The sequence below is a fragment of the Oncorhynchus clarkii genome, chromosome 20, assembly GCF_045791955.1.
Source record: "Oncorhynchus clarkii lewisi isolate Uvic-CL-2024 chromosome 20, UVic_Ocla_1.0, whole genome shotgun sequence".
In the NCBI taxonomy this organism is placed as follows: Eukaryota; Metazoa; Chordata; class Actinopteri; order Salmoniformes; family Salmonidae; genus Oncorhynchus; species Oncorhynchus clarkii.
The window spans coordinates 33,684,529-33,704,576 of record NC_092166.1 but is presented as its reverse complement, the minus strand read 5'-3'; the positions used below and the strand labels follow the sequence as shown (position 1 = coordinate 33,704,576).

Below are 20,048 nucleotides of genomic sequence, written 5' to 3'. Positions count from 1 at the left end.
CAACGATATACGTATGTTTCCGCAGTATATCGCAGACGCGGAAGTAGAAGGGTGCGAGGCCTGGGGAGGGAAGGGAGAAGAGGAGTTATGGAGCTGGGGAGGAGGAGGACGGAGGAATTAGATTTGGGGTGTGAGAGAGTGAGCGGGGAACCGTCGGTCCTCCGTAGGACGTCAGTGATACGTTTATTTTGGGTTGATAACAGCCTGAATGCCTCTGCCCAGACAAACAGACACCAGAGCGTTCTCTCCTCATACAGTGCGGTAAGAAAGGCCACGTTGTTTACAGCGCAGACAACATTACTGAACGCGCGCGCGCACGAAAAACCACAATGCCACACTCGCTCACTCATCTTGGTGAAAGAGGCTGGATGAGGGGAGCATAACTGTGTAAACATGGTCGAGGGTTCATGGACCCCAGTCTGAAGACTGGAATGTGTGCTCTCTTCCTCTCTAGAAAAGAAAACACACAAACACACACTGACGTGCCAAGTCCCAGTTACTGAAAGGTTTGTGCGTCTCTTGCAGAGAGGTGAGAGAGCAGATATGAGCAGAGTGAAAGAGGACCGGGTAAGTTACTCTAACTCATTTTTTGACGACTAGGACCAATGCGATGCTCTCCCTCTCTACCTCTGGGACGGTGATCAATCCCAAGAATAAACCCATCTGGTAGTGACGGCATTATGTCAGCTAACAGTACAGCTCTTGAAAAACAGCCGCAGGTGTGGATAGAATATAGATCTTACAGAATCGAACATATTACTATCACCCAAACCGTGGCTAAGATAAATACAGGATTCTGAGCTCCATAACTCTTAAGTCAGGAGAAATCCAGGTAAGCCTAACCTTTTCAGCTGTTTTTTTTTTTTTTAAGTTAGATGGAGGAATTCCTGTAAAATGGCACAAGGCTACCATCCGAGAGGTCTTGCCCTGACTCCTGTCCCACGGTGACAAGATGCACCTCTTGTCACAGTAGTAACAGGGCACAATGTTCCACGGTCATACAAATATGTTCTTCCCCTCACTTTATTGAACAATAAATATGTCTCAAGCAGCTTTCCCATTGGATTGGTCTTTCTCTCTGAAGAAAGGGGAGGGGTCAAGTGGAGGCAGTAACCGGTGCTCAAGGACTTCAAGTTGTCCGACTGCGGTCTGCGCACAGAGCCAGTAGGGTGACGGGACCAGGAAAGGAGAGAAGTCTGTACCATGAAATTGGAGCAATGACCAAGGACATTTTGATTCATTTTCTATAGCTTTTTGGGCTATTTTACCTGTTGTTTTTTTATTTTTTTTGTCTCACTGAGATGTAACATCTATTTCAACTTTAGACCTAGCAGAGCACACGTGCCATCAACTACCAGACAAGGATCAACATGAAAACATCATGTGGACGTGGGAAGAGAATTGATGAGGAGCGTTTGGACAAGATGACCATGACATAAAATTGGAATAATTGCGTTTTTTTTCTCCGTAACCATTACTGCCCTTCTCTATAAGTCGGGGAAGTCGGTTTCAACCGTTCTCTTCTCAACTGGGAGAGTCAGCCTGCCAAAGCAAACTGTTACTCGAGGTATCTTAAGAGAAGCATTCCTCCATCTTGCAGGTAAGAAAGGTGTTTTTTGTCTGACATTCACCTGCTCATGTCTCGTTACATTGAGCTCTCAGCTGCAATTGGGGGGGGGGGGATATTTTAGGCTGTGTTCCTGTTTTGACATGATAGCCTAAAGATTTCATGTTTCCGAGCAGCCAATGAGAGATCCGGGATTGATTATGACGAAGACCTTGTTCATCTGTTTCCCGCTGGTTCTCCTGGCGGGACGTCTCCTCGTGGTCACCGGACAAGCCAACGAGCCCAACCAACCAGAAGCCCTGCCGTCCGCCACACAGACACCAGTAGTCTCTGGTAAAGAGAGCCTGGCGAGGCTCAACGCCAATGACTCCGCTCCTCGTCACATGCGGCCTTTACCGCCGATGTGCTTGGGGCCTACCGAGATCAGAGACACATTTAAGTACATCAACACTGTGGTGTCGTGTCTCGTGTTCATCGTCGGTATCATCGGGAACTTCACGCTCCTAAGAATCATCTACAAGAACAAGGGCATGCGCAATGGTCCCAATATTCTCATCGCCAGCCTGGCGCTGGGAGACCTGCTGCACATTGTGATCGATATTCCCATCAATGTGTACAAGGTGAGAGCAATCAAGCACACGCCAACATAAGATACACACGCGCATGCACCATGCGCACACACGCACGTCCACACAGTGGTCAAGTGGTACAGGGTGAGACACAGGCTGTACTGTAATATTGGGTTCAAAATGTTTTCTCTGTCCACGTACGTCTTACCCGGTCGTACAATAGCATACGAATTGGATGATGTAACTTTATCATACACCTCTGAAGGATGTGTAGTATTACACGTCTTTATCTGAGACCAAGTTGCTCGTTGCGCTATAACAACAAAGGAGAATTATTGATGTTGGTGGTTAGGGGAAATAATGAGAAAATGTAGCAGGTTAGGTGAATTGGGTGTAGTTTAGAGTAAGGGTTAAGGGAAGAGTTAGCTAAAATGCTACAGTTGTCCCCGATGCGACTCGAACATGCAACCTTTGGATTGCTAGACTGTCGTGGCTTTACGCCCACCCATCCTCCCCGACCAACCTCCCTACTTTTGTTTCTGTCTCAAGTAACTACATCGTTAGTAGGTGTCATACACTGAGTGCACAAAACATTAAGGACACCTGCTCTTTCCGTGACATAGCTTTCACCTGGTCTGTCTATGATCCCTTATTGGTGTCACTTGTTAAATCCACTTCAATCAGCGTAGACAAAGGGGAGGAGACGGGTTGAAGAAGGATATTTAAGCCTGGAGACAATTGAGACATGGATTGTGTATGTGTGCCATTCAGAGGGTGAACGGGCAAGACAAAAGATTGAAGTGCCTTTGAACAGGTTTTGGTAGTAGGTGCCCCTTTTTCCTCCAATTTCCTCCGATGGTCATTATGGCCAAACAGTTCTACTTTTGCTTCATCAGACCTGAGGACATTTCTCCAAAAAGTACAATCTTTATCCCCATGTGCAGTTGCAAACCGTAGTCTGGCTTTTTTATGGCGGTTTTGGAGCAGTGACTTCTTCCTTGCTGAGCGGCCTTTCAGGTTATGTCGAGATAGGACTCGTTTTACTGTAGATATAATTACTTTTGTACCTGCTTCCTCCAGCATCTTCACAAGGTCCTTTGCTGTTGTTCTGGGATTGATTTGCACTTTTCGCACCAAAGTACGTTCATCTCTAGGAGACAGAACGTGTCTCCTTCCTGAGCTGTATGACGGCTGCGTGATCCCATGGTGTTTATACTTGCGTACTGTTGTTTGTACAGATGAACGTGGTACCTTCAGGCATTTGGAAATTGCTCCCAAGGATTAACCAGACTTGTGGAGGTCTACAATTTCTTTCTCAGGTCTTGGCTGATTTCATTTGAATTTCCCATGATGTCAAGCAAAGAGGCACTGAGTTTGAAGGGAGGCATTGAAATACATCCACAGGTACACCTCCAATTGACCCAAATGATGTCAATTAGCCTATCAGAAGCTTCTAAAGCCATGACATAATTTTCTGGAATTTTCCAAGCTGTTTAAAGGCACAGTCAATTTAGTGTATGTAAACTTCTGACCCACTGGAATTTTGCTCACTCGGACTGATTTGTGTCAAGAACTGCAATGGTGCTGGATTTTCACGCTCAACAGTGTCCCGTGTGTATCAAGAATGGTCCACCACCCAAAGGACATAAAACCAACATGACTCAACTGTGGGAGGCATTGGAGTCAACATGGGACAGCATCCCTGTGGAACCCTTTCAACACCTTGTAGAGTGACCCACTGGAATTGTGATACAATTAATTATAAGTGAAATAATCTGTCTGTAAACAATTGTTGGAAAAAATACTTGTGTCATGCACAAAGTAGATGTCCTTACCGACTTGCCAAAACTATAGTTTGTTAACAAGAAATTCTCATTAATTTATATGCAAATGATAGTCTTATACTCAGCTGGCCCCTCCCCGGATGTTGTGTTAAATGCTCTACAACAAAGCTTTCTTAGTGTCCAACAAGCTTTCTCTATCCTTTACCTTGTTCTGAACACCTCAAAAACAAAGGTCATGTGGTTTGGTAAGAAGAATGCCCCTCTCCCCACAGGTGTTATTACTACCTCTGAGGGTTTAGAGCTTGAGGTAGTCACCTCCTACAAGTACTTGGGAGTATGGCTAGATGGTACACTTTCCTTCTCTCAGCACATATCAATTCTGCAGGCTAAAGTTAAATCTAGACTTGGTTTCCTCTATCGTAATCGCTCCACTTTCACCCCAGCTGCCAAATTAACCCTGATTCAGATGACCATCCTACCCATGCTAGATTACGGAGACATAATTTATAGATCAGCAGGTAAGAGTGCTCTCGAGTGGCTTGATGTTCTTTACCATTCGGCCATCAGATTTGCATTCAATGCTCCTTATAGGACACATCACTACACTCTGTACTCTGTAAACTGGTCAACTCTGTATACTCGTTGCAAGACCCATTGGTTGATGTTTATTTATAAAACCCTCTTAGGCCTCTCTTCCCCATATCTGAGATATCTACTGCAGCCCACATCCTCCACACACAACACCCGTTCTGCCAGTCACATTCCGTTAAAGGTCCCCAAAGCAAACACATCCCTGGGTCGCTCCTCTTTTCAGTTCGCTGCAGCTAGCGACTGGAACGAGCTGCAACAAACACTCCAACTGGACAGTTTTACCTCAATCTCTTCATTCAAAGATTCAATCATGGACACTCTTACTGACAGTTGTGGTTGTTTTGTGTGATGTATTGTTGACTCTACCTTATTGCCCTTTGTGCTGTTGTCTGTGCCCAATAATGTTTGTACCATGTTTTGTGCTGCTACCATGTTGTGTTGCTACCATGCTGTTTTGTCATGTGTTGCTGCCTTGCTATGTTGTTGTCTACGGTCTCTCTTTATGTAGTGTTGTGTGTTTTTATTTATATTTTATTTTTAATCCCAGCCCCTGTCCCCGCAGGAGGCCTTTTGCCTTCAGGGAGGAAAACATTGTAAATAAGAATTTGTTCTTAACTGACTTGCATAGCTACATAAAATAAATAAAAATGTTGGAAGCACAGAATTGTGTCCACATACTTTTGGCCATGCAGTGTAGGTCTGTATCACAGTAGCTATGGGTCACTGTATCACAGTAGATATAGGTCTCTGTATCACAGTAGCTATAGGTCTCTGTATCACAGTAGCTATAAGTCTCTGTATCACAGTAACTATAGGTCTCTGTATCACAGTAGCTATAGGTCTCTGTATCACAGTAACTATAGGTCTCTGTATCACAGTAGCTATAGGTCTCTGTATCACAGTAGCTATAGGTCTCTGTATCACAGTAGCTATAGGTCTCTGTATCACAGTAGCTATAGGTCTCTGTATCACAGTAGCTATAAGTCTCTGTATCACAGTAACTATAGGTCTCTGTATCACAGTAGCTATAGGTCTCTGTATCACAGTAGCTATAGGTCTCTGTATCACAGTAGCTATAGGTCTCTGTATCACAGTAACTAGGTCTCTGTATCACAGTAACTATAGGTCTCTGTATCACAGTAACTATAGGTCTCTGTATCACAGTAACTATAGGTCTCTGTATCACAGTAACTATAGGTCTCTGTATCACAATAACTATAGGTCTCTGTATCACAGTAACTATAGGTCTCTGTATCACAGTAACTAGGTCTCTGTATCACAATAACTATAGGTATCTGTATCACAGTAGCTAGGTCTCTGTATCACAATAACTATAGGTTTCTGTATCACAGTAGCTATAGGTATCTGTATCACAGTAGCTATAGGTCTCTGTATCACAGTAGCTATAGGTATCTGTATCACAGTAGCTATAGGTATCTGTATCACAGTAGCTATAGGTCTCTGTATCACAGTAACTATAGGTCTCTGTATCACAGTAGCTAAGTCTCTGTATCACAGTAACTATAGGTCTCTGTATCACAGTAACTATAGGTATCTGTATCACAGTAGCTAAGTCTCTGTATCACAGTAACTATAGGTCTCTGTATCACAGTAGCTATAGGTCTCTGTATCACAGTAGCTATAAGTCTCTGTATCACAGTAACTATAGGTCTCTGTATCACAGTAGCTAAGTCTCTGTATCACAGTAACTATAGGTCTCTGTATCACAGTAACTATAGGTATCTGTATCACAGTAACTATAGGTATCTGTATCACAGTAGCTAAGTCTCTGTATCACAATAGATATAGGTCTCTGTATCATAGTAGCTATAGGTCTCTGTATCACAGTAGCTAAGTCTCTGTATCACAGTAACTATAGGTATCTGTATCACAGTAGCTATAGGTCTCTGTATCACAGTAGCTAAGTCTCTGTATCACAATAGATATAGGTCTCTGTATCATAGTAGCTATAGGTCTCTGTATCACAGTAGCTAAGTCTCTGTATCACAGTAACTATAGGTATCTGTATCACAGTAGCTAAGTCTCTGTATCACAGTAACTATAGGTATCTGTATCACAGTAGCTATAGGTCTCTGTATCACAATAGATATAGGTCTCTGTATCATAGTAGCTATAGGTCTCTGTATCACAGTAGCTAAGTCTCTGTATCACAGTAACTATAGGTATCTGTATCACAGTAGCTATAGGTCTCTGTATCACAATAGATATAGGTCTCTGTATCATAGTAGCTATAGGTCTCTGTATCACAGTAGCTATAGGTATCTGTATCACAATAGATATAGGTCTCTGTATCACAGTAGCTATAGGTCTCTGTATCACAGTAGCTATAGGTCTCTGTATCACAGTAACTATAGGTCTCTGTATCACAGTAACTGAGGATAATTTATGTCTGTAATAAAGCCCCTTTTGTGGGGGAAAACTCATTCGGATTAGCTGTGCCTGGTTCCCTAGTGGGTGGGCCTGGTTCTCTAGTGGGTGGGCCTGGTTCCATGGTGGGTGGGCCTGGTTCCCTGGTGGGTGGGCCTGGTTCCCTAGTGGGTGGGCCTGGTTCCTTGGTGGGTGGGCCTGGTTCCCTGGTGGGTGGGCCTGGTTCTCTAGTGGGTGGGCCTGGTTCCTTGGTGGGTGGGCCTGGTTCCCTGGTGGGTGGGCCTGGTTCCCTAGTGGGTGGGCCTGGTTCCTTGGTGGGTGGGCCTGGTTCCCTAGTGGGTGGGCCTGGTTCCTTGGTGGGTGGGCCTGGTTCCTTGGTGGGTGGGCCTGGTTCCCTAGTGGGTGGGCCTGGTTCCTTGGTGGGTGGGCCTGGTTCCCTAGTGGGTGAGCCTGGTTCCTTGGTGGGTGGGCCTGGTTCCCTGGTGGGTGGGCCTGGTTCCTTGGTGGGTGGGCCTGGTTCCCTAGTGGGTGGGCCTGGTTCCTTGGTGGGTGGGCCTGGTTCCCTGGTGGGTGGGCCTGGTTCCTTGGTGGGTGGGCCTGGTTCCCTAGTGGGTGGGCCTGGTTCCCTGGTGGGTGGGCCTGGTTCCCTGGTGGGTGGGCCTGGTTCCTTGGTGGGTGGGCCTGGTTCCTTGGTGGGTGGGCCTGGTTCCCTGGTGGGTGGGCCTGGTTCCTTGGTGGGTGGGCCTGGTTCCTTGGTGGGTGGGCCTGGTTCCCTGGTGGGTGGGCCTGGTTCCCTGGTGGGTGGGCCTGGTTCCTTGGTGGGTGGGCCTGGTTCCCTGGTGGGTGGGCCTGGTTCCTTGGTGGGTGGGCCTGGTTCCCTGGTGGGTGGGCCTGGTTCCCTGGTGGGTGGGCCTGGTTCCTTGGTGGGTGGGCCTGGTTCCCTAGTGGGTGGGCCTGGTTCCTTGGTGGGTGGGCCTGGTTCCCTAGTGGGTGGGCCTGGTTCCCTAGTGGGTGGGCCTGGTTCCTTGGTGGGTGGGCCTGGTTCCCTGGTGGGTGGGCCTGGTGCCTTGGTGGGTGGGCCTGGTTCCCTGGTGGGTGGGCCTGGTTCCTTGGTGGGTGGGCCTGGTTCCCTAGTGGGTGGGCCTGGTTCCTTGGTGGGTGGGCCTGGTTCCCTGGTGGGTGGGCCTGGTTCCTTGGTGGGTGGGCCTGGTTCCCTAGTGGGTGGGCCTGGTTCCTTGGTGGGTGGGCCTGGTTCCCTGGTGGGTGGGCCTGGTTCCTTGGTGGGTGGGCCTGGTTCCCTAGTGGGTGGGCCTGGTTCCTTGGTGGGTGGGCCTGGTTCCCTGGTGGGTGGGCCTGGTTCCCTGGTGGGTGGGCCTGGTGCCTTGGTGGGTGGGCCTGGTTCCCTGGTGGGTGGGCCTGGTTCCTTGGTGGGTGGGCCTGGTTCCCTAGTGGGTGGGCCTGGTTCCTTGGTGGGTGGGCCTGGTTCCCTGGTGGGTGGGCCTGGTTCCCTGGTGGGTGGGCCTGGTTCCCTGGTGGGTGGGCCTGGTTCCCTAGTGGGTGGGCCTGGTTCCCTGGTGGGTGGGCCTGGTTCCCTGGTGGGTGGGCCTGGCTGACAAGTGGGTGGGCCTGGTTCCCTGGTGGGTGGGCCTGGTTCCCTGGTGGGTGGGCCTGGCTGACAAGTGGGTGAGTCTATCCATAGATTAGGGCCTAATTTATTAATTTCAATGAACTGATTTTCCTTATATCAACTGTTACTCAGTAAAATCTTAGAAATTGTTGCACGTTGTGTTAATGTTTTGGTTCAGTATCTGTACATTTGGCTGTGGTAGGCCTGTGTGTGAGAGCGAGAGATACATTCCATGTCATCTCAGCAAGCCATGACACCCACAATCTCAGATTGTTCCGAAATCGTTTCTGTAGTTAGAAACGGATAAGTTGAGCATTCCTGAAACATATATTTTGTCGAAATATAATTTGATCTCTGAGATATTAAGCGAATTGATCGCACCAAAAAAGTAATTTTATGAGATGTATATAATATTCAATAAATATAGTATCTAACATCCGATTCGGTCCCAGCTGACAATGAGTAAGAGATGAGGAATGCAAAGAAGTGGCCAAAAGCGGTCAAGAAGTGGTCAAACTGCACGACGAAGAGAAAAATAATGGTCCAAATCACGCATCCATTTTTTAAAAATCCGCAACAAGTCCGTTTGATGGAAACACCACTTGTGGAATATTCCCATCAATATCTATGGCCAATTGGTTGGAACCCTAGCTACTAACTTATCTCTCTGTACAGGGGGAAAAACATCACACTCCCCGCCCTGCCTACAAGGTGTTGAAGGTGTTCCACAGATGTCCTTCAAGTGGTGGACCATTCTTAATACACAGGGGAAGCTGTTGAGCGTGAAAAGCACAAACCGTGTCGCCTCTTACCTACTACCATACCCCGTTCAAAGGCACTTCAATCTTTTGCCTTGCCCATTCACCCTCTGAATGCCACATACACAATCCATGTCTCTAATTTGTCTCAAAGCTTAAAAATCCTTCTTTAACCTGTCTTCTCCCCTTCATCTGCACTGATTGAAGTGGATTTAACAAGTGACATCAATAAGGCATCAGAGCTTTCACCTGGATTCACCTGGTCAGTCTATGTCATGGAAAGAGCAGGCATTCCTAATGTTTTGTACACTCGTTGGTGGGTTAGGATCGGTGTGGGATGTGTGGGGTCCGTTGATGTCTTTTGACAATTTCTCATGTCTTACGCATATAAATACATTTAAAAAAATGGTAATCGTATCTGCTAATCTTATCTGTTTCTAACAACGTGAACAGTTTCAAAACAATCTGAGATGGTGGGTGTCGAAGTCCTCTTTCTTGTTTTTTTTGAGGTGGAAGGACCCTGGATAGAGTACTACAGATATTTGGGTACTACAGATATTTGGGTAATGGGAGGCCAAACTTTACATTATGAAATGCATACCAGAAGAATCTATCTGTGTGCTGTAGAGATCTGACCACCACATATGATTCCAATACAGTAGGGTGAGATTGACCCTCAATGCTGATCTAGGGTCAGTTTGGTGTTAACCTCCACATGTGATTACAACAGGCCTCATAAGCAGTTAGAGCTTCTTGTCTTTTACTCATGACTGGTAAATGCATCTAAACTTTCATTGTTTATACAATGTCATGAAGTAGATTCATAGCGTGAAATGCATAGTGCGAAATGTTGTGTTGTGCTTTATGTTATGGGCCGCTAGCCTATTTACAAAATATTTACATAGAAATGACATGGTAATCATTAAATACCATATGGTTAATATAACTACATGACAGATCATTGGGAATAACCCTGATTTCTCTATCTTTACCCCTAGCTCCTAGCCGAGGATTGGCCATTTGGTGTAGGTCTGTGTAAACTAGTGCCGTTTGTCCAGAAAGCTTCAGTGGGCATTACTGTGCTGAGCTTGTGTGCTCTGAGCATTGACAGGTATGCTAACACGCACATGCGCACACACAAACACACACACACACAGTTGCATTTACCGACTACCCAGAAATGGTTGCCCTAATGTTTCTCCCCCTCTGCTCCCACACCCAGGTACCGCGCGGTAGCGTCGTGGAATCGTATTAAGGGGATCGGTGTTCCCAAGTGGACGGCTATAGAGATCGCACTCATCTGGCTGCTGTCCATACTGCTGGCGGTCCCCGAGGCTATAGCCTTCGACATGCTCGCCATGGACTACAAGGGAGAGCACCTCCGCATCTGTCTGCTACACCCCATGCAGAAATCAGACTTTATGAGTGTGCGTAGACACACACACACACACACACACGAGTACACACACACATACAGTACGCACACAAGCAAGAACCGCACGCGCGCACATTGAAAGCACGCACACAAACAACAGTGGGCTATAGGGAGTGTCCCTGGTCGGGGCCTGGTGTGGGAAAGTGGAAGTTGTGTGCCGACTCTCCCCTTGTTTTTAAAAAATCAATCACTTGACTTTTGAGGCCCCCGTTTGTCTGGATAAGGAGGTTTGAGTGTGTGTGTTGTCACAAGTGCGAGTGCATGTGTGTGTGTGTGTGCGTCTCAGAGTGCCCAATAGATGATAGGTTGAGCTTTTGTAGTTGTCGTCCCACAGAGGTTTTAGATGAAGTGATGTGTTACCAGAAGTGAACTATGTTACCCAGACCCTTTGGGTCTGCTTGAGGTTCCTCCTTCTCACGCTTCTTCACTTCCCTCATACTTCAGCATTAGGAATTGGCTCCCAACCAGAACCAGTCAGACTCAGATTTTCTCTACAGTCCGTGGCTCTTTCTAAAAGGGGAATTTTGCATTGTGAACTGCAGTAGACTTAAACAGAGTTTCCATTTATCCGGTGTGCCCTGTATTCATTGGTGTTTTCTCTGTGTGTCGCCCAGTTCTATAAGTCAGCTAAGGACTGGTGGCTGTTCAGTGTGTATTTCTGCCTCCCTCTGGCCGTCACCGCCGTCTTCTACACCCTGATGACTTGTGAGATGCTGAGGAAGAAGAACGGAGTCCAGATCACCCTGAGTGACCATCTCAAACAGGTAACCTCTCTCTTCGCCCTTTATCTGCAGCCTAAATCATTTAGATGGGCCTCTTTTACTTCTGATGGGCACTGGAGCCAGATAGGTGGATTAGTTGGCTGATCGATTGATCTCTGTGTGTGTAGAGGCGGGAGGTGGCTAAGACAGTGTTCTGCCTGGTGCTGGTGTTTGCTCTATGCTGGCTGCCCCTCCATCTCAGCCGCATCCTCAAGCTCACCATCTATGACGAGAAGGACCCCAACCGCTGTGAACTGCTCAGGTGAGGAATATCTTTGTGCCCCACTCGCTCTACACTGACCGTAATATTGTAAATAGGAGATGAAATAGCATGTTGGGTGTGTGTGTGTGTGTGTGTTTCTCCTAGTTTCTTCCTGGTGCTAGACTACATCGGGATCAACATGGCGTCTCTTAACTCCTGCATCAACCCCATCGCTCTCTACATGGTCAGCAAGCGTTTCAAGAGCTGCTTCAGGGTAAGACACACACACACACACACACACAGCATCTAAACAGCGTGCCAAAATAGGGTTAACGCCTGATGGGCTTGTATGTATGTACAAAGAGCTAATGTTCTCTATCTCTATCTCTAGTCATGCCTGTGTTGCTGGTGTCTGCCAGCAGAGATGTTGATTGATGAGAAGCAGTCCTGTATGAAGCTCAAAGTCACAGACCGGACCGACCAGAGCAACTCACGTGCTACTAACAAGTACACTTCAGCATGAGAGGGGCCCCGCGCGCGCACTCAATGAAGTCTCGTATTAGTGCTCTAAAGGACTAATTGAAGATCAGTCATGTAACCTGATCCTGACCGAAACCATTATGAGACGGCCATAAGATGTGTCCTAAGAAGTGCCCTTACTCAGTAGATGTAGTTTTAAACCGCCAGGAGAAAATAAGTGCCCTAAAGGACTGATCCAGCGAAGTCTCCTCTGATTGGAGGAAGAAGTACTCAAATGTACTTAAACCCACAAGTGTTGCGGACAAGGGTCCCTCAAAGTTTTGGTTCAGAATAAACTGTCGAATCGCCAGAAATTCAGCTAGAAATTAGTTTACTTTATGAAAATCTGTTCATTTAGGAAATCTGTTCTCAAGTATTCCCACAAATACATCTGAAAAAGAGTCTCAATGTAATTCAAGATATGAAATTACAGGGGGGGGGTCTCTCTTTTTGGGTCAGTTTGCAGTGTACAAATGATGTTCCAGACCCCCGACCATCCGCTACGACAAAAACCGTCCCGCGGCTGAATCTAGTTGTCTACCCCTGGTCTAGAATGTTTAGCTGGGAGAGTGTTGATGGAGAAGAGGATCATTTGGAGAAAAATGAGTGGAGGGATAGAGGTTCAATGCATACAATCAGATATTAGTATTATTGATGATGAATGGCACAACTATTGTCATATTGTGGAGAAATGACACTGCCGGTTGTGACTCCCCCTGGTTATAACCTCTGTAGGAATGTTCATAAGGTACACGACATCAGGCAAACCCAAAGGGGCTGTGGCAGAGGCGTCATAGTGAAAATGCCTGAGGTTGAGACATAGGGAACGTTATATGAACATTGCAAGAAGGTTGAAATATTGTACTGTATGATATATGTGCGGCTTTTTTTTAACATATCCTGTATACTACTCTGAATTCAAGGACTTAAGAATGAATTCACTTTCACGCCTTTGCTAAATTGCTTTTACACTATTTGATATTGCTAGGGTTTGATTTGGATAGTTTGCTATGGCATCTTTGAATGTTTGTCTTCATGTTCTGTATCGCTACTAGGATTGATCTGTTTCTCATTAAACTGCTGATCTGATTGGGTCTGACTTCGTGTGAGGCCATCGCAAATGGCAGCACTTTCCAAACAGTCTCACAATAGGTTTATGGCAAAAACAGTTCAGAGTTTGTCTCATGTATGATTCTTTTAGTATTCTGTAGCTTAGTGGACTGCCACCCAATTGTAAAAACAGATTGATTTCTTATGATTGAATAGCGAGGGTGACAAGCCAGAGACGGTTATTGGGGACTTGGATGAGAGGGAGAGGATACATTTGAATTAGTTCTTCTCTTCATATGCCTTGCAGTTCTGTGTTTTTCTGTCTTATAGAGTCAGGAATCGGATGCTGTGACTGCATGTGGAGCGCTGTGTTGATGCTGTTGTACACTGAGTGTACAAAACATTAAGAACACCTGCTCTTTCCATGACATGGACTGACCAGGTGAAAGCTATGATCCCTTATTGAATCCACTTCAATCAGTGTAGAAGAAGGGGAGGAGAGGGGTTAAAGAAGGATTTTTAAAGCCTTGAGACAATTGACAATTGGATTGTGTATGGTGTGCCATTCAGAGGGTGAACGGGCAAGACAACAGTTTTGCGTGTGTATCAAGAATGGCCCACCACCCAAAAGACATCCAGCCAACTTGACACTGTGGGAAGCACTGGAGTCAACAAGGGCCGGCATCCCCGTGGAACGCTTTCGACACCCGGTAGAGTCCACGCCCCGGCGAATTGACGCTGTTCTGAGAGGAAAAGGGGTTTGCAACTCAACATTGGGAAGGTGTTCCTAATGTTTTGTACACAGTATATATAGTGTACATAGAAGTCCTGTGGTTGTGATGACGTGACTGCCTCTTTCCTACCCTTTGCTTACCTCTATCTTTTTCATTTGCCCCCCCCCCCTCAAAAAAAGAATATTAGGAGAGAGAAAGACTCTCAAAGTAGACGTCCTAGACATCAACCGATCACTGCAGTTGACCCCAGATGAAAAACTGCATTAAACCAAATCCTGAGCCAGTACAGATAATGTACCGTACTTGAATTAGGACTGGTGACCACAGCGTGCGCCCGTCAGGAGTTGATTGTACCTCAATGAAGTCAATGAGTCAAATCTCCCTAAAGACAAACTACTGTAACGTAAACTTGAATCTCACCACCCCAAACCCTTCGGGGGATTTTTATTTTTATTTTGTATTATTGTTTACTCCACAACCCTTTTTCTTCAGAGCTGTTTCGCTGCCCCCCCTCTCAGTACAGAGTGTGACCAAAGGCCCCCATCATGTGAGACGGAGCGCTTCTTTGACCTGGGAATGTCCCTTCGGGCTAATGCAGTGTCACGCATGTCACATTACCCATGAAAGACACCCACTGTCCATTCACCCTATCCTTCTCTCCCTCTATTCCTCCCTATCTGCTGTCATTATCAACAACGGTGCCAGTGATGAGTTCTGATGGTTGGAAAACAGTGTGCTTTCACAGCTCCTTGTCGAATCAGTGCCCAGCAATGAACCCCGCACTGATGGCAGCATTAGAAGATCAACAGATGAGCCTTACCAAACGTCCCCAGTATCATCCAAGTCCATCTCAGCCCTTCTGTTTCTCATTACCCACACAGCAGGCCCTGGCTACACTCTGCCCCTGTACTGCTCTTCAGCTCACTCTCCTGTTGATAAAGAAAAGAGAGATGCTACGGGTGTGTCTCTCCCTTAGCCTCAATCGCCATATTCTGATCTGTCCGCGCGTCTCTGTCGTTCTCTCTCCCTCTCTTCTCACCAGACATCCCCGCTGTGATGTCACACACCGTCAGACTATTGAGCCCATAGCACTGACTTATCATGTGACACCGAGGGTTTTTTAGATGAGTAAAGCCAGGTTTATATGAATCTATAGTGTGATCAGGACACAGGTATGGCCGTGCACAGACACACATTGTGCTAAGTGTGCGAAGGGTCGAGAGTGTGTCCATCTGGCCAAATATACATGAACATTTACACTGAACAAAGAAGATAGGCCTGCAGAGAGTGTGTGTGTGTGTGTGTGTGTGTGTGTGTGTGTGTGTGTGTGTGTGTGTGTGTGTGTGTGTGTGTGTGTGTGTGTGTGTGTGTGTGTGTGTGTGTGTGTGTGTGTGTGTGTGTGTGTGTGTGTGTAGGTTTTGAAGGAGCAGAGAACACATACGCTCACTCTCCTGGCTCTGCAGTAAAATCACTTCAAAGCAAACTTTTTGAAATAACCCAAAGTCACGATCCTCAGACAGGTTCTGTCTTTCTATGTCCAAAAACCTGTCGTCTCCATTTACACCCTTTTATTGGAGGTGGGGGTAGCCTAGTGGTTAAGAGCGGTGGGGCAGTAACCGAAAGGTTGCTGGTTTGAATCCCAGAGCCGACTAGGTGACAAATCGGTCTGTGTACCATTGAGCAAGGCACTTAACCTTAATTGCTCCTGTAAAGTTGCTCTGGATAAAATGACGAAAATGTAATTGTCAAGGGATATGATATCAAATTTTGCCATAAAACAGAACACAATTTGCAAATACCCCAACATTTGATATCGTATCTGAAATAAAGATATCTTCACTACGATCTGTCTCTTTGAATGAACTCCTCAGATGATCTATATCTGTGTATGTCTATACCTGTATGTGTTTCCTGAATCTGAAGGAGAAAAAAAAGACCTGACAAAGTCCTGAAGTGTGTAATTTCAGAGGGTGGAACAGAAGTGGCTCCAGGAGTTATCATGGAAAGGGAGAATGTCTACAGAAAGTAGTGACATGCACGCACGCACGCACGCAATCAGATTGTGCGACTTCAATATGTCCTCTGCTACTATATGTTAACAGTAGGGGAGTGTACCTATCTTTTTGGGCCAAACCAACAAATTCTCGGACCCCAGTTTATACTCAGCAGCGGTGGAGGCTGTTGCGGGGAGGACATCTCATTATAACGGCTGGAATGTCAAATGGAATGTCATCGAACACATGGAAACCACGAGTTCAATGTTCTTGATACCTTTCCACTCAGACTTCTCCGGCCACTAACACGAGCCCGTCCTCCCCAGTTAGCGTGCCATCAACCTCCTGTGCTTGACAGATAAAAGGGGGGAGGGGGGAGGGGGGGAGGAAGATGGGGATAAAAAGGGAGATAAAAGCAGAACATTGCCTTTACTGGCACTGGAAAAAGTTCAGTCTAAAACCAAGTATTGTATGCTCACTGGCATCCCATTCTGTTTTCTATGTGGCGTGGCGGCCCGATGCTGCCCTACCATACACACGCAACAGCAGACATGACTCAGGTCGAGAGGAATGCCTCATACAGGCCAGAGGGAATAGATGCTTTAGCGTGTACTGTGTAGTGGTGTACCCTTTTGAGAGATTAGAGACAGGCTTGAAAGCCTGACATGAGCCTATCGGATAAATGTAAACTCAGTGTGTGTACATTGCAGTTAACCTCGTTCCAGTCAAGTCAGATTAGCGGTGTCTTTAAAAAGAGGAAGGATAGGCCTATGTTGAATTATACATGACTGTATTAGCAGAGGGCCTACAGTTCTACAGTCCTTGGAATAAACACGTGTCCTGTGCACGCTGGCCAATAGGGAGTGCTAGTGACTATGTATTAACTAGGCAAGTCAGTTAAGAACAAACTCACATCTTTACAATGACGGGCCTAACCCAGGGGAAAAAACTCCCCTGACTCGGACGACGCTGGGCCAATTGTGCGCCGCCCTATGGGACTCCCGATCACGGCCGGTTGTGATATAGCCCGGGATCAAACTGGGGTCTGTAGTGACACCTCTAGCACTGAGATGCAGTGCCTTAAACTGCTGCACCACTTGCCCGAGTGGTGTTTGTGTGCACTGTGCATGTACGGTATGCTTGCTCTACCTTCTGTACCTTTTGCATTGCAAATATACCTGTGTTTACCTTTGCTTCTTGCTGACAATGGTCTTTGCCAGGGGTTACCTACCACAGGACATGTGGCCAATCAGAATTCACTGTGGGAAGGGCCCGTAGGGTCAGTGCTTTTTGGGATCCTTGAGACATCCCTACCCTAAACCCTAACCCCCTACCCTTACCCTAGCCTTATAGGGATTCTTCGGGAGTTTACTTCCCCAGAGTCAGATGAACTCATGGATACTATTTTTAAGTCTCTGCATCCAGTTTGAAGGAAGTTAGAGGTAGTTTTGCGAGCCAATGATAAATAGCGTTAGCGCATAGACTGGAGGTCTATGGTATCTACTAGCACGCTAGCAGTTACCATAGACTGCCAGTCATTGTGCTAACACTAGTTAGAAACTTCTGTCATGACGTTGCCCTCTTTGGACACAGCGAGCACCATCCCCCTACCTCTGCACCATCTCTCTCTGTCTCCTACACCCAGGCTGCTGTGGTCAGAGAGGTCGTAAATTACTGGAGGAGATGATCTCCTCATGGCCACAGTATAGAAAGAGAGTGAGTTTTCATAGAAGAGAACAAAGGAGTTTCTTCCACCTCACAGAACTGGAGGTCTGAACAATATTTATGTTCTGGAGAAGGTATAAAAGATTGGTGAAGAATCCAGCTACGAACTGGTCCGTTTGGTACAATTTTGTGAAACTCGTGAGAGACAAAACAGCCACATTACCATAACGCTGTTTATACATTAGCCTCAGTTATGAGGCTTACATCTAATTGTTGTACAAGATGAATGAGTAAAGATGATACTATTTGTGAAATGACGGATGCTATGTAATGATGTTAATGTGAGAGAATTGTATTTCTGTTTAAAGTTTCACTAAGTCATTGGCACGCCCCCAGGGGCACAGACAGGACCCCCACCTGGGTTTTCTATCACCAGACCAGCTTACCTCGATAACGAGAGGGCCACGGTTTGAGACCAGACCAGTACCTCTATCACAGAGGGAAATAAGGGTTTGAGTAGATTGCTGAATCTTTTAACCATCCCACGTGGTTAAACTCTTAGACTATCGATACCGACAGAATAAGAGCAAGTATTTCATATTAATTACTAGTCTGCAGCTAGGAATTCGGTATCATTGAACGCGAAGACCGACAACCGCCGAAACATCTATTCTATAACGACATGAATGAACGTCACTCTGAACTATCCATTCTAACCACGACAGAGCGAGAGAGAGAGAGAGAGAGAGAGAGAGAGAGAGAGAGAGAGAGAGAGAGGGCGGGCGGACAAACTCTCCAACAGAAACAAACTTTCCAACAGAGATCCCGATGACACACTGAGCGTAAATATATATATTGATTGCAATTATTCCCGAATGAGTGAGCGTTCATGTGCAAAGTATTAGCATTTCAATTGTTACAATTATCAACTGTAGGGTCTTCTCAGCTGACCCCCACTCCCCTTTTGTCTAACAAGCCGCCATGCCGGTTTAGCCCACTAGGGCACATTCTCCTATCATTTCTTTGTAACCATATCCACTTTGTTTGTTTGTGTAATGCATTTCTGTGAGTACTTAGTTAGTAAATAAATCATTTTAAGACAATTGATGTATGGATGACTCATAGTGAAGACTGGGTTCGTGCAGATAACCAACAATTTAAGAATAATTCATTAATCAGAAGACTAAGTGATCAGATATTAAAATATCTGAAAGTTATATTAGGAAAATTCTAACATTGTAATCTGAATATTTTCCTTGGTGCCCCGACGTCCTAGTTAATTACAGTTACATGATTAAGTAGTTTAACCACGTAATAATAATTACAGAGAATTTTTGATAAAGATTCATCTTCAGCTCAAGGATGCCAAAGACACGACACTTCCTTCAAACTGCAAGCAGAGAGATAAAAGTGTATCCATGAGTTCATCTGATTCTGCGATGGTACATAAAGGCCTCATTGCCAAAATCTTGAAGTATCCCTTTAACCCTTGCCTTAAACATGTAACATTTCAACCAATGGGGTAGGGACATCCCAGGGATAGCAGGGGAGCCCTTAGGGGAAAGAGGAAGCAGAGCAGTAGTCTGCGGAGTACGATGAAGTCACCCCTTGGATACTGATTGGAGGTCAGTTTGGTGTTTTCCCCCCGACTAGTTATTGTTAGAAGTTTGTGACGGTATCTGCCTCTAAAGTGTGAAGATGAACATGTGGGAATGGGTCGTTTCGTGACTGAACGTCATTTTGACGGGTTTCGATATCCCTTCATCGCGATTACATTACAACTCACGGCCCTTTACACTAGTACCCGTATGTATACGGGTTGAACGTTTCTTTCGTCTGTATAGTAACATGCTATACATGACGTCAGAGCTCCGCTTCACGTCACTGTATGGGTTTTGACTCACAGCCGCTCTGAACTTTAGCACCGCGGGAGACAAGAAGTTGACCCCATCCCATCCGTTAATTGGGCAACTTTTTGCGAATGTTGTTGTCTGTGTGAGGGAAATGCTACAAATAAACAGGGCTCAATGTATTTTGAAAGAGGAGACGTTGAGGATTATAATAAATACCCCACTGGGCACACGCTGAATTGAATCAACGTTGTTTCCGTATCATTTCGATGACATGACGTTAAACCAACGTGGAATAGAGACTGAATTGACGTCTGTGCCCAGTGGGACTGCCTTGATGTCATACAAGCAAGCCAAACACCCGAGTCCAAATTTGCACTTCACATTTCCATATCATAAAATGAACGTCATATAGTGTTAACATTTTTTTATCACTATGTTTAGTGTATAGTTAGTTACAAGATGACATGGCCTCATACCCTGGGTTGTTCTGAGCAGGACAGAGCTTTTGTTTGTCTATTGTGAAGAAAATCCACTGCCTCTGAATGCACCTC

The 20,048-nt window shown here is 46.0% G+C and overlaps 1 protein-coding gene across 1 annotated transcript; it reads left to right on the top strand.

The window, feature by feature from the left end:
• Positions 1 to 1,136: 1,136 nt before the first annotated feature.
• Positions 1,137 to 13,290, top strand: LOC139376277 (endothelin receptor type B-like). The gene is made up of 8 exons (XM_071118636.1): positions 1,137 to 1,600; positions 1,744 to 2,187; positions 10,283 to 10,395; positions 10,507 to 10,711; positions 11,334 to 11,483; positions 11,609 to 11,742; positions 11,848 to 11,956; positions 12,074 to 13,290. Exons 2-8 carry the CDS (start codon positions 1,747 to 1,749, stop codon positions 12,203 to 12,205), a joined length of 1,284 nt encoding a protein of 427 aa, XP_070974737.1. The 5' UTR covers positions 1,137 to 1,600; positions 1,744 to 1,746; the 3' UTR covers positions 12,206 to 13,290.
• Positions 13,291 to 20,048: the final 6,758 nt, after the last annotated feature.